This window comes from Hemibagrus wyckioides, linkage group LG05 (assembly GCF_019097595.1).
Source record: "Hemibagrus wyckioides isolate EC202008001 linkage group LG05, SWU_Hwy_1.0, whole genome shotgun sequence".
Classification (NCBI taxonomy): Eukaryota; Metazoa; Chordata; class Actinopteri; order Siluriformes; family Bagridae; genus Hemibagrus; species Hemibagrus wyckioides.
Window position 1 is genome coordinate 18,489,178 of NC_080714.1, and position 14,174 is coordinate 18,503,351.

General features: G+C 38.2%; 1 protein-coding gene across 2 annotated transcripts in view; it reads left to right on the plus strand.

The window, feature by feature from the left end:
• ttc39a (tetratricopeptide repeat domain 39A) overlaps nt 1-10,809 on the plus strand; it is a 29,876-nt gene extending 19,067 nt beyond the window's left edge. For both annotated transcript variants that reach the window (XM_058388870.1, XM_058388871.1), the window contains 15 exons: nt 1,491-1,534; nt 1,657-1,724; nt 2,017-2,081; nt 2,195-2,294; nt 2,386-2,451; nt 2,552-2,660; nt 2,817-2,884; nt 4,222-4,281; nt 4,373-4,534; nt 4,844-4,935; nt 5,149-5,269; nt 6,054-6,165; nt 6,438-6,552; nt 7,591-7,707; nt 10,287-10,809. In XM_058388870.1, the coding sequence (XP_058244853.1) occupies nt 1,491-1,534; nt 1,657-1,724; nt 2,017-2,081; nt 2,195-2,294; nt 2,386-2,451; nt 2,552-2,660; nt 2,817-2,884; nt 4,222-4,281; nt 4,373-4,534; nt 4,844-4,935; nt 5,149-5,269; nt 6,054-6,165; nt 6,438-6,552; nt 7,591-7,707; nt 10,287-10,404 (1,417 nt within the window). In that variant the 3' untranslated portion in view covers nt 10,405-10,809. The remainder of the gene's footprint in view (nt 1-1,490; nt 1,535-1,656; nt 1,725-2,016; nt 2,082-2,194; nt 2,295-2,385; nt 2,452-2,551; nt 2,661-2,816; nt 2,885-4,221; nt 4,282-4,372; nt 4,535-4,843; nt 4,936-5,148; nt 5,270-6,053; nt 6,166-6,437; nt 6,553-7,590; nt 7,708-10,286) is intronic.
• The last annotated feature ends 3,365 nt before the right edge of the window (nt 10,810-14,174 follow it).

The window sequence follows — 14,174 nt, forward strand, 5'->3', positions numbered from 1 at the left end:
GCTCGAGTGTGTGTGAAAATGCGTGGTATGTATGTATTTTAAGAGGCACATTTACTTAGGAATGTCCTTAAGACCATGGAGCAGTAAGTGATGTTGATAGTGGCTACACACACACACACATACACACACACACACACACACACACATCCAGTCAACAGTATGATGCATATCATTAATGCAAAAGTTTAATAACATAAATAAGAATCAGGGTGCTATAAGTTGAACCAAACATGTACAGGTAGACGTAAACAGCAGGATACACAGAACGATTACATTAATGCAGGTGTGCAAATAGCAATAATGGGTCTAAAATAAATAATAAAATGAAATTAAAGTCATATAATTGCAGTAAGGGGTAAGTACATGCAAATAAATGCAGATAATAAAATTACAGTACAGTATAGTATGGTGACTCATGCTGATGTTTAGATGTTGCGTGGAATTTCTTTAATTTCCCCGTCTTTATATCTCAAGGACTTTATGTCTCTGAACCAGTTTCATCTCTTTGATAATATCAAAGATAATCATCATCAAAATTCACCCAGAGGTTTTGCCATTATTGACATTGTTATATTTGATTCAATCAACTCAACATTTGCTAAAACTGCGAGGAAAAACTGCGAGCACTGTCTCAACTTCACTTTAGGCTTAAGAATCGTTTTACTTATCGCACACATTATTCACCTGGGAGATTGAAATCAAATGTGAGTTACGATATTATGCCTCAGGCAGCCTGGAAGACATTCTCCTTCCCAGAGTGATAACATGAGTGCTTCACTGTGCCTGTAAAACTGATAAAAGCCAAACTGAACTGAAATAGGCCATACATTAGTAAGCTCAAAGCCATTCCTTAAAGAAAATGCTCTTCGGCGTATTTCATGAGCAGGTCTCGGTGCCTGTCGATAAAGAAAATCTACTGCGTAATGCAAATTGTAAACTTTCTTTGAAAAAATAAAGGAAACTGATTACCTAAAAAATTCATTAGATTGAATTATTTAAAGCTTAATAAAACTTTCTATCAGCAATCTGTGTCATGGCAGTACCTAATCTTTCTAAAACAAATCAGAAATTAAACAATTGTTTTCAAATAGTCAATAATCATAGAACGGTCTCAGCATTTACTTTAATAAACAAATATCAGGACACGGCTTGCCAGGTAATCTAAATAGAAAATCTCTAATACGACATTAAGCACATAGTGATAGGTTTGTTTATTCATTTGATAAAAACGGGTCTCTTTAATGATCAGCCATCTCTAGTGCTTGTTTGCTCATATGTAAACCTTTTAGACTGCATGTATGCTGGTCTAGAAGCTGCAGAGGTACAATTTCATCTACATTTCAGTAGATTAAACATAATTTGCTATATTAGCTTAATTTATATATTCATATATGAAAAGATTATCTGCTAAACTATTGAATAAGAATTTAATCCAACCCCTCTGTTGAATATTTCACTCTGGTGTGATGAGGTTATCTCTGTTATTTCAGGTATCGTAAGAAGTCCTCCTTCAACAGTAAAAGCTATACAGAAGGTAAGTACAGTCTACACATGCATCCTGTACATTTATTTCAGAGGAGTACTTACAATGATGCCAGATATACAATATGCTGATATACAGCTTATATAAATAAATAATATATGTTGATTTTTCAGAGGAGCTGCATGCTGAAGTGTGTTATGCTGAGTGTCTCCTGCAGAGGGCAGCACTGACCTTCTTACAGGTTAGTCTCCGCATATAATGCTTAATGGAAAAATCCATTGATTTGTATAATCTTAATACATTATTAATATTTGTAATCTACAAGTTTCTCTACAGCTGTGCAAAATATCTATTTTATGATTAAATCTGAGCTCTTCAATCCTTTAAGCTGTCCATCTGAATGCTCAAACTGATCGACTCCAAAATCACAAATATTTCAGTATAAACATTTCAAATAAACAAGCTTTTTTAGATATAATTGTATAATAATCAGGATACCAACAACATTATCTATATTTAATCTGTGTGTGCAGGATGAAAATATGATCAGCTTCATCAAAGGAGGAATTAAAGTGAGGAACAGCTACCAAATATACAAGTATGCAGGGTTTATTCAGTCCATCAAGTGATTTTAATGATGGTTGTTTGTGTACACTTGAACATTAAGGATCTTTTATTTTATGTGAGTTTCTGTGTCCTCTGTGCTTTCAGGGAGCTTCATACAATCCTGAAATCCTCTGATTATGTTCATGGTCAAAGTCATGGCCACTTTGAGGGAGGAGTGAAACTTGGAGTGGGAGCATTTAATCTGGTGAGTGTAGTCTGAAAACTGCAAACAGTCTGAATATAGAAAAGATTAGATGTGCATTTGACGTATATTCGTTTTTTATTTTTAATGGCAGATGCTTTCTCTGTTGCCTACGAGGACCCTGAGGATGCTGGAGTTTGTGGGTTTCTCTGGTAATAAGGTGAACTCACCATTCTGTGGGACTTATCCTGTATCTGGTTCAGAGATGTGTGTATTGGGTGTTCACTGTGTTAACTGTGTATGTCTTGTGTGTGTTGTAGGAGTTTGGACTGCAGCAGCTCCAGGAGGGTTCTGCTGAGCACACGTTTAGGTCTTTCCTGTGTAACATGCTGCTGCTTTGCTATCACACATTCATGAGCTTCATACTGGGTGAGACAACCTCAAATATAACAAAGAAAGCACACAAAAAACACAGAATTCCACAATGACAAGCTAGCACTTTGAAGCTTTAAGTATGCTGAATCGGTATCTGTATCTATGTTTTAGAAATATAAAAGAGTTTTTATTTGTGTGGGTATAATTCAGGGACTGGAGAAGGTGACGTCGAGGATGCGGAAAAACTGCTGCAGCCGTACCTTAAAAAGTATCCTAAGGTATGGTGAATTAAGTGTCCAGAACAAAGACAATGCAAAGATTAAATTATATATGAAGTTTAAAATATACAACCATAAGCACATGCAAACTCCACATTTATTCTTCGATCTTATATACAATATAAATCTTTAGTCCAGAAGGTCAGTGTGCTCTTTCTTGAGTGTTTCTCCAAAAAGGTTCTTTGTATACTAAAGGGTCCAAGCTTTGAATATTTATACAGAACCTTTTCTGAAAAGGAAACCATTCCTTCAGCAGCACAAACCACTAAAAAATCACCTTACACAGGTAGTTACCATCCGCAGGTCAGAATATTTGTGTGGGTATTGAAGTAAGTTGCTCACGTTCAAAGCCATAAAAATATTAGATTATAAACAAAACTCTTGTTGAATGATGATTACATGGTTCATGTTCTCAGGTTTAGCTTTTAAGTCTTTGCAATATTTGTCCTTTATTCTTTTCCCCCAATCGCACAAACCTGATGTATGTAGGATAGGCACTGTAGATTGAATCATCCCTGTTATATAAAGTGTTAAAGCAAACGGAGAAATTCAGAACTCCTGAATGATTATATGAAAACATCTGCAGATCCATCTGAGGGAAAGAACAACACTTCAGTCATTACTCTTAACAGAAGGTTTCTTGAGAACACTGAGCAAAACTTTTCTTCTGAATACTACTTGTAAGGTCTGCTCGTTCTTGCTGGTCTGTTTTTGAGATTTTTTTAGAACAATGTGTGAAAATTGTAAAGCGAACCATTGTAACGTAACATTGCTTTTACATTCTTTTTTAATTATACCACTGCACTGTAATGCATCTCACAGGTCTATATAATATAATGTGCTTGTTTTTAAGAAGGAGTATTCAGAGCGAACAGTTTCGGTAAGAGTCAGAGGAAAGGCTGGTTAAACATGGAGGTGTTTTTGGGGGGTTACATTTTAAACTGCATTTTTTCTTGTCTTATTAAATTTAAGAGAGAGAACTAAATGGAGGCTGGTGAGGGGAATGACAGAGGAAATAATTTTTTATAGCTATATAACTTTACATACTTGCTGATAAATTTCAGTGATAAAAGAATGATGTATTATTAAATGAAACACTTTGGGACATGCAGTACAGCCAAAGCTTATTATATAGGTTTTATAGAGATATCTAATATGTTACTGAACATTATAATAACACTCTCTGCTGGGGCGATATTTAAAATCACACACTGTGAGTTTCATTTTGAAAAGCGTCCAGTTTTCAAAGCTGGTTTTGCCACCTACATAGATCTGTGCTCATGAAATTTAGTTCTGATTTTAATCAGCCTGCACACTTTGCCCTCCTCTGTTCATAGGGATCCATCTTCTTATTCTTCGCTGGCCGAATAGAAGAAATCAAAGGCAACCTAGATGCTGTGAGTTCCTCTAATTCATACTCCCTGCGCTTTATTCATGTGGGTGTACATGTTGTGACTGTGTGTCTGTATGTGTGTGTGTTTTTTTAAGGCTATTAAATACTTTGAGGAGTGCTGTGAGGCCCAGCAGGTCTGGAAGCAGTTTCATCACATGTGCTACTGGGAGCTGATGTGGTGTTTCACCTATAAGCGACACTGGAAGATGGCCTACGTCTACGCAGACCAGCTTAGCAAAGAGAATGCATGGTCTAAGGTCAAACCTCATAACACTAAACTGAGGAAGCTCTTTCACACAGGGCTTTAGTGCAGCAACATTGTATTTTTGCAACTCTTTGTGTATATGAGATTTCACTGTAGAATAAAAATACAAGGACGACTGGAGTAGTAGTTAGATATTGCTCTGGATAAGGGCGTCTGCTGAATACCATAAATGTAGATGTAGTAGTTGTCATCATGAAGATGACGTCATGATGAATCTCTGGTTGTGTTGAGTTTGCATTGCGCTAGGAATTTTTATCTAATTGCTGTTATACACAACCCTTTTTTTTTTTTTTTTTTGCAGGCCATGTATGCATATATGAAAGCTGCCTACCTCAGCATGCTGAGTATGGAGGAATGTGAGTCGCTTGGGATGAGCGATGTGGCATTATTCAGGTAATGGTAAATTAAAGAGTGTGTGTGGCTTGGGTGTGAACATGTACGGAATGGCTTCATGTTTGCTCAACATGAAATACAAAAGAGAGAGCATGAACATAACAGCCATCTGCTGTCATGGTGTTACAAAGAGCGTCTCGTTCTAATGGTTTTGTAAGTTCACACTGCTTTGTGAAAAATTGAAAGTACTCTATTGTCCTTGTGTTTCTGCAGGCAAGTGCCTGCTTTAAAGCAGAAAATAGCTGGAAAGTCTTTACCCACTGAGAAGTTCGCCATCCGCAAGGCTCGCCGCTATAATGCAGACAACCCCATTCCTCTGCCTGTACCTCCGCTGGTCAGTATCTGAGTCACTTCTTTATTGAAAGGGGAAATGGCGGACTAGGTAGCATTACAGCTTTACAACTCCAGCATCCCTGCTTCAATCCTGAGATCGGGTTACTGTCTGTGAACAGTATGTTCACATGTTTTGCATGTTCTTCCTGTAACCATATTGGTTTCCCCCAGTACTCCAGATTCCTCCCACCTCCCTAAAAGTTGTCTGTAGATGGATTCAGTCATCTATAGTGTGTTAGTGTGTGTGTTTGAGTGAGCGAGATGGTTAAACACAGTTCTTCCAAAAAATTCCTTCAGCTGATGTTTAGATGATGAGAACCATCAGTCCAGAATCTCCCATTAGTGTTCATTGGGCTGAGCTCTGGTCACTCTTCCCTCTAAAAAAAAAAAGGACCATTAAAATGCCCTCTAGAGCATAGCAGACCTAGCCTCTTCCCCTTTAATCCTTTAAACTCAGCACCCATTATCTTGCATTACTTACTCTTACCTTTCATGTCAGATTCATTTTGGTTAATAGACATGCTTTAACATGAATAAATAAATAATAAAGTTAGAATATATTATAGAATAATATCATACCTTCAGAGGTGTGTAATTGTAGTTATACTACTTCATGGGAAAACCCTTTAGGTACTAGGCCCTTTAGGTCTGTTGTCATGCAGGTATTAATAACACTGATAAGGAAACTCATGCTTTACAGGTTAAACAAACTTATTTTGCAGGACTGGCTATGATGTATGCTTCTGGGTATTTTTTCCTTTCATCACCAAGTGTTTTTCTTCCAGGAGATGATGTATATCTGGAACGGCTACACGGTGATCGGGAAGCATAAAGACTTGACAGAGGGCATGTTAAAGACGCTGAATGAAGCTCAGCAGAAACTTGAACAGACTCCGAGTAATGTCTTAGTTCAGCTAAGTGCATGACCAAATAACCAGCCACTTGACATTTGCTTATTTGTTGGCAAAACACACTGCTTTTCCATACCAAGTCCAGTACAGACTGCATTGCCTTTTGCTGGTGCTTATAGACAATAAATGAGATGTATGTCCATAAATGAGATGTATGTCCATTCTAATGGCCCAATAATATCACATATTATGGCACAGTATGTATAATTTTTGCAAGGAGGATCAGTTGATGATTGTATTCTATGGGTTCTCCTTCAGGGACAGAGTTCTCCATAGATGACCAGTGTGTGCTGAGTCTGCTGAAGGGTCTGTGTCTTAAGCACCTAGGCCATACAGAAGAAGCGGAGCACTATTTCACTCTCGTCCTCTGCAAGTGAGTCATTCTGTCCAATATGATCCATCTTTAAAAGACAGATCACAGCCAAAAAAAGAAAACGCTTTATCTTGGTTATATAAAGCAGGTAATTTAGCTTTGTTGGCATAAAAAGATTTAGTCTTGTTAACCAAACGGCTTATATAATGCAAATAGCATTTCCTTACTGTGAATATTATTCACTTACTTTCAAATATTGTCTGTGATATTTTCAGTCATCTTTGTGGACGTTGCGGGGGAAAAGCATTTCCTCTTGAATATTGGCCGAGTGCTTCTCATTCATTGTTAGAATTATTAGATACTTATGGGAAAGTGGTTAATGGAAGGTCAATTCGAAAATGTTGTTCAACTGGGGAAATAGCAGACTAGACAGCTTTGAGGCTTTATAACACCAGCTCCAATCCTGAGATCATGTTTCTGTCTGTGTGCAGTATTGCATGTTCTCCCCATGTCTGCATCGGTTTCCCCTGGGATCTAGATTCCTCCCACCTTCCTAAAATCGGACTGAAGATAGATGTGTGTGTGTGTGTGTGTGTTTGTGAGAGAAGCCCTGCATTCACTGCTGTCCTATCCAGTGTTCATCACTGCAGTGCACCTAGTGTTGAGATTAGCTCTGGATCCACCAGAACTCTGACAAAATTAAGCAGTTAATTCTTAAAATATTCTTAGTCGAGAAATACTCAAGGTTATTATCATAGCATTACTTAAAAATATATATTTTTGTGTGTCACATTCAATCTGTTAAATACTGCTGGCGTTAAGGCAAATACACACTTTTGAAATCAAATACCTGTCTAGAGTGACTGAGATGAGATGCCTAAGATAACTTTTTTGTTTTAATGATCATGAATGCGGAACTAAATCTTATTCTCTAGAAAGAGTGCTTGAGGGTAAAATGTGGTGGAATTCTCCTGCTATACTGGTTTCAAGCAAAAAACAATGTGCATGTTTTAAGGATGATAGCTAACGAGGACCTCCTGTGCTGTTACCACCGAACCTATTACTTAGAACATTGTGTTCTTTCTATCTTTTTTCCAGTGAGACACAGATCAAGTTTGACCACTACCTTGTACCGAATGCTCTGTTGGAACACGGCCTGCTGTGTCTGGAGCAGGGCAGGAGAGAGGAAGCCATCAAACTGCTGGAGATGGCCAAGTAAGTTATGAATCCACACTAGATGCCTGATAACACTGTGTCTCTTGATCCATGTTATCCTGTGTAGGACATGTTATGATATGAGATATGCTTACCTGTCATATAATTGAGAGCAAAAATTTGTGTCCCCTATATTGTTTGTATAACAAAGATGCCTAAATCTACAATTTACAAATCGAACGATGGAATCTTAATAAAAGTGTGTGGATATTCTACAAGACAAGCAACCAAAACAGAATCAAATACAGAAAAATAGATTCAAAAGTACCAAAAGCAAGAATTTTGAGATCACCCTCTCAGGGGGAGACTTTAATTGCTGTTTAGATCCATCACTTGACAGGTCATCTCCCAATCCTGTCTCACCCAGTAAATCTGCTATGTTACTTCAATCTTATCTTTGCAGCTATGGTATCTCTGAGATCATCCTCTCAGTATATCACATAACAATGTGCTATTGTGGATCTACAGGCTGCTCAGGAGGCAGTGATAAAGTGTGGGCATTTTTAGTGAATATTTTCAGTATGTCACATTTGATCATTTTGAACTGATATCATTTTCATTTTTTCAAGGAACATCTATGCAAACATGTGAAAACAAGTGTATATAGACTTTTGCACCCAGATGTACATGTTTAGTTAATGGATTACTTGATTTTAATTCAGTTTAATTGCATAACTGAATTAATCCATAGCAATTTATAATAGGTTTGATAAACTATTTAGAAACAGTGGAAAACACTGGAAAAACCTCATACACTATATTGCCAAAAGTATTCGCTCACCCATCCAAATAATCAGAATCAGGTGTTCCAATCACTTCCATGGCCACAGGTGTATAAAATCAAGCACCTAGGCATGCAGACTGTTTTTACAAACATTTGTGAAAGAATGGGTCGCTCTCAGGAGCTCAGTGAATTCCAGCGTGGAACTGTGATAGGATGCCACCTGTGCAACAAATCCAGTCGTGAAATTTCCTCGCTCCTAAATATTCCACAGTCAACTGTCAGCTGTATTATAAGAACGTGGAAGTGTTTGGGAACGACAGCAACTCAGCCACGAAGTGGTAGGCCACGTAAACTGACGGAGCGGGGTCAGCGGATGCTGAGGCGCATAGTGCGAAGAGGTCGCCAACTTTCTGCAGAGTCAATCGCTACAGACCTCCAAACTTCATGTGGCCTTCAGATTAGCTCAAGAACAGTGCGCAGAGAGCTTCATGGAATGGGTTTCCATGGCCGAGCAGCTGCATCCAAGCCATACATCACCAAGTGCAATGCAAAGCGTCGGATGCAGTGGTGTAAAGCACGCCGCCACCAGACTCTAGAGCAGTGGAGACGCGTTCTCTGGAGTGACGAATCGCGCTTCTCCATCTGGCAATCTGATGGACGAGTCTGGGTTTGGCGGTTGCCAGGAGAACGGTACTTGTCTGACTGCATTGTGCCAAGTGTAAAGTTTGGTGGAGGGGGGATTATGGTGTGGGGTTGTTTTTCAGGAGCTGGGATTGGCCCCTTAGTTCCAGTGAAAGGAACTCTGAATGCTTCAGCATACCAAGACATTTTGGACAATTCCATGCTCCCAACTTTGTGGGAACAGTTTGGAGCTGGCCCCTTCCTCTTCCAACATGACTGTGCACCAGTGCACAAAGCAAGGTCCATAAAGACATGGATGACAGAGTCTGGTGTGGAGGAACTTGACTGGCCTGCACAGAGTCCTGACCTCAACCCGATAGAACACCTTTGGGATGAATTAGAGTGGAGACTGAGAGCCAGACCTTCTCGTCCAACATCAGTGTGTGACCTCACAAATGCGCTTCTGGAAGAATGGTCAAAGATTCCCATAAACACACTCCTAAACCTTGTGGACAGCCTTCGCAGAAGAGTTGAAGCTGTTATAGCTGCAAAGGGTGGACCAACGTCATATTGAACCCTATGGATTAGGAATGGGATGTCACTTAAGTTCATATGCGAGTCAAGGCAGGTGAGCGAATACTTTTGGCAATATAGTGTATATGCCAGCAGTGCCAGTTTTTGATTTCTAGCTCTGTCCGTTTTTAATCATGTTTGCACAGATATCATTTTTTGATTAGTTTTTCATTTATATCTGTTGTAACTGCCAATAACATTTTCCAAGGAATTAAGGAGGTTCTCTGTCCCAAAATATCAACAAACCAGTAATCTAACTTAAACCACCATGACACTGACCAGGGAGTTACTAAGGAGTAATGAATGAAATAAAAGCTTCATGCTAGTGCAGGATGGACTTAACTTATTTTGTAAGCTTCATATCTGAACTCATGCTCACACACTCATAAGAAAGAAAAAACCCCCACAGTTTTTTGTGTTTTGATCCCAATCATTATGCACACCTTAAGTTTAAATCAGGTTCCATGTGAAAGCTTTGTATAAAAAATCCCAATGAATAGTGCACGTCCTATTCATACCTGTATTCATATATTTTTAGAATAAATCATCTGTTCATTCTGAAAAGGGTATTCACATTACATCCCTAATATGCAGCCAAGATACATGGCATATATACCTCTCAGTATATTCCTGACCTGAGCACTATTCTTTTTGTTTATAGGCAGAGCTATAAAAACTACTCGATGGAGTCACGGACTCATTTCCGGATTCAGGCTGCGCTGCAGAAAGCACAAGCCACAGAGGCCAACGGGGAACTCTGCTCGCCTTCAAGCCCTTAACAACCACAGTAACGAGAGAGTCAGAGAGGTCACAGGGTCAACAAATGCCATGCTCAGGCCTAACAAGGAGGCTGCACAAGTGCAGAAATACAAACAGCAGACAAGCAGGACTGAGCTTCTGATGAGAGAAACCTCAGTCTCTCTCACTCACACATAGGCATTAACAGTAACACAAAAAAAGCATTTCTATTTATCAGAGACAATCATACAATACATCCCAAATGCATGCAGTGCCGAGATACAGTCCAGCTCTGAATGAGGGGAAAAACATTGTGCTGAGGCGCATAACCCAAGGATATTTCTAATGCATTTGAGCAGCGTTTTGTTTTTACATTGATTTTGCCCTCTGAGGTGCTGACTGTCTACACTGTGGCCAGCTTGTGACCTCAACTAACAGACCATCAATCATAATTTATTTGGAATTAAGCCTTCATCTTTACGCACATCTTATTATATGAACAGCGATGTTAATAGGCACTTGTACACTTGCTAATTTAAGCAATTATCCAACCAGCCAATCATGTAGCAGCTGTGCAATGCATAAAAAATACAATCACATATAATACAAGTCATGTTCAAATATCTCTCAGTAATAAGCTGTTTTTTGCCCATAAAATTGATGTTTGCTGGATTTTTTTTGCACCATTGTGTGTAAACTCTATTTACTGTAATGCTTGAAAAACAACAAGAAAAGCAACCAATCCTAAAATACTGAAACCCCTCTGGCACCTGATTGGAGTGATTGGATATTTTCATGAATGAGCAGGTGTACAGGGGTTCCTAAGCAGTGGTTTGTGAGTGTACATGACTAATCTGTTTACTTTTGTTTTTCTGTGTGTGCATTACACACACGTAACCATAGAGAGAAACTTGCCATATGGATCAAAATAGACAGAGCTCAAAAACTGTTACATTTATTAGATTTTACTTACACAAAAACCTCACAAATAAATGTTAATCAGTTAAGCTATCCAAAACCTCAAATCACTCACCAACATGAAACACATAACACTAGAAATGATGAAAGGCATTGTTTATTAATGCCTCACAGCGACTCTGTCAATGAAATATTTATTTTGATAGCTACTTGATATAAATTATACTACCATGTATAGTCTACCATGTCACTACTAGAAACTGCAATTAAACTAGTAAGCTAGGTTTTTTTTTTGTGGAATGATTCATATAAACCTGGAATTTTGCCGTAATTAGTTTACTTTGGTCAAATTATTGCTGAAATCTGATTTTTTTAAAAAGTTATTTTATTATGTTGTGCATTGATATTGTTTCCTTGTTGGACCAGTGTACTAGTTTACCTTTCTGGCCTAGTGTACTAGTTTATCTTGTTGCACTAGTGTACTAGATTACCTTGTTGGCCTAGTGTACTAGTTTACCTTGCTGGCCTAGTGTACTAGTTTACCTTGCTGGCCTAGTGTACTAGTTTACCTTGCTGGACTAATGTACTAGTTTACCTTGTTGGACTAGTGTACTAGTTTACCTTGCTGGACTAGTGTACTAGTTTACCTTGTTGGACTAGTGTACTAGTTTACCTTGCTGGACTAGTGTACTAGTTTATCTTGCTGGCCTAGTGTACTAGTTTACCTTGCTGGACTAGTGTACTAGTTTACCTTGTTGGACTAGTGTATTAGTTTACCCTGCTGGTCGAGTGTACTAGTTAGTCTTGTTTGACCAGCGTTTACTTTAGCCCATTTTGATTAAACCTATATTTTTTGTGTATTCCCAAGAAGGGCATACACAAAAATTCCCTAGAACACATGCATAACAATAATTTTATTGTTAATACATCCCAGTAGTCTGAAAACACAGTATAAGTATATTAGTAGCCTCACGTCTGTCTTCTCATTGCATCACAAGTTACTATTCACAACTACATAAATGCAGAATTGGGAGTATGTGGGTTTCTTTAGTGTTATTTCTTTCTAATATTAGTTGTCTGTGACATTGACATTGTGAAATTGTCCCAGTTTAAGCGGACAGCTGAATGTGTCTTTTAGAAAGGCAGTCTCCTTCATGTGGACTGAATCAAGGCACAAACAAATGCCAAATTCTTTCATATTGGAGGCAGCAGAAGGGACTTTCTGCTTTAGTCATGGAGAGGGATGCATTGAAAACCACTATAGCCTTATACTAAAAACAAAGAGATTAACAAAAAAACTTGAAATAGGAGTTTTGTTAGGTTAACGAATGTTACTACATGTCCAAGAGCCTTGATCCTGTCAAATGAACACCATGACAATGCAGTCTGTATAAAGGTCTTTTAATTAGGAGTTATATTAATATATTAATAATATGGAATCTCAAAGAAAGGTATATTTTAATGTTTGTGTTTAGTTGCATTACAGATTAAATTATGCTTACTCATGCTTTATCTGCAAGAGCAGTGTCATTGTTTTGTCTTTTGTCTTGGCAATCATGTCAAAGCCAGGCCAAACTACACATTAATTCATACTTTTATAGTAGATCTACAGTGTTTCTGTTAATACTCAGTCTATTTAAACAAATTTGCCTCTCAGTTGCTGTACTCAGTGTCAGTATGGATGAACTTAATTTTTTATATGAAGGAATTTAATGGATGTACAGTCAAAATACTAAAATTTCCTTAAAGGTGGTGGGAAAAAAAGAAATTTGATTAAAATGTGTCTTGAGTTCTATTTTTCCTCGGTGTACACTGATTTTACAGATGATGGGTTGTACATATCAACATTCCTAAGAAAAGTGATGTCTGTGTATAATTTAAGATTAAATGATGACATTCTCTTCCACCAAATATTTATTCTTGAGTCAAAAGAAAATGTGATTTATTATTTAGTCTCCATTGTTTATCAGTATAGCAGTGCCTTGATTTAAACATAATGTAGTGGGGATGTAAACCTCAGGCTTCTATAGGATATTATTTTGCTTCATAAGGTAATAATTTGATATATATTTGACGATATCACTGAATCTGCAACAGTGTGGTATGATTTCAGTTTTTTAGACAATGTTTCATATTTAACTACTAGTGAATCTACAGTGACACGATATTTGCTATAATATGGATGGATGGGTTCGGAGGAACTTTACTGACCTGCAGAGAGTCCTGACCTTAACCCGATAGAACATCTCTGGGATGAATTAGAGAGGAGATTGAGAGCCAGGCCAAAACTGGGACATCTGCCTTTACATGCACATGAATTTAATATGGATGGAGTTGACCCGCCTTTTGCAGCTATAACAGCTTCAACCCTTCTGGGTTTAGGAGTGTGTTTATGTTCTATTCCTAGAAGCACATTTGTGAGGTCAGGCACTGATGTTGGATGTGAAGGCCTGGCTCACAGTCTCCGCTCTAATTTCTCCCAAAGGTGTTCTATCAGGTTGAGGTCAGGACTCTGTGAAGTTCCTCCACACCAAACTTGCTCATCCATGTCTTTATGGATCTTGCTTTGTGCACTGGTGTGCAGTCATGTTGGAACAGGAAGGGGTTATCCCAAACTGTTCCCAAAAAGTTGGGAGCATGAAATTGTCCAAAATGTCTTGGTATGCTGAAGCATCAAGAGTTCCTTTCACTGAAACTAAGGGGCCAAGCCCAATCCCTGAAAAACAACACCTGAATTCAGTGATTGGGAGGGGTGTCCCAAAACCTTTGGCAAAATAGTGTATGTTTTAAGAAACTCTGGGCCTCAGAGGAACAGATGTAGTTCTGTTGAGATCACGTGACACTTTATCACTTAATGATGTGTCTTCTAATAGAGACTAATTCAAAGGTCTCA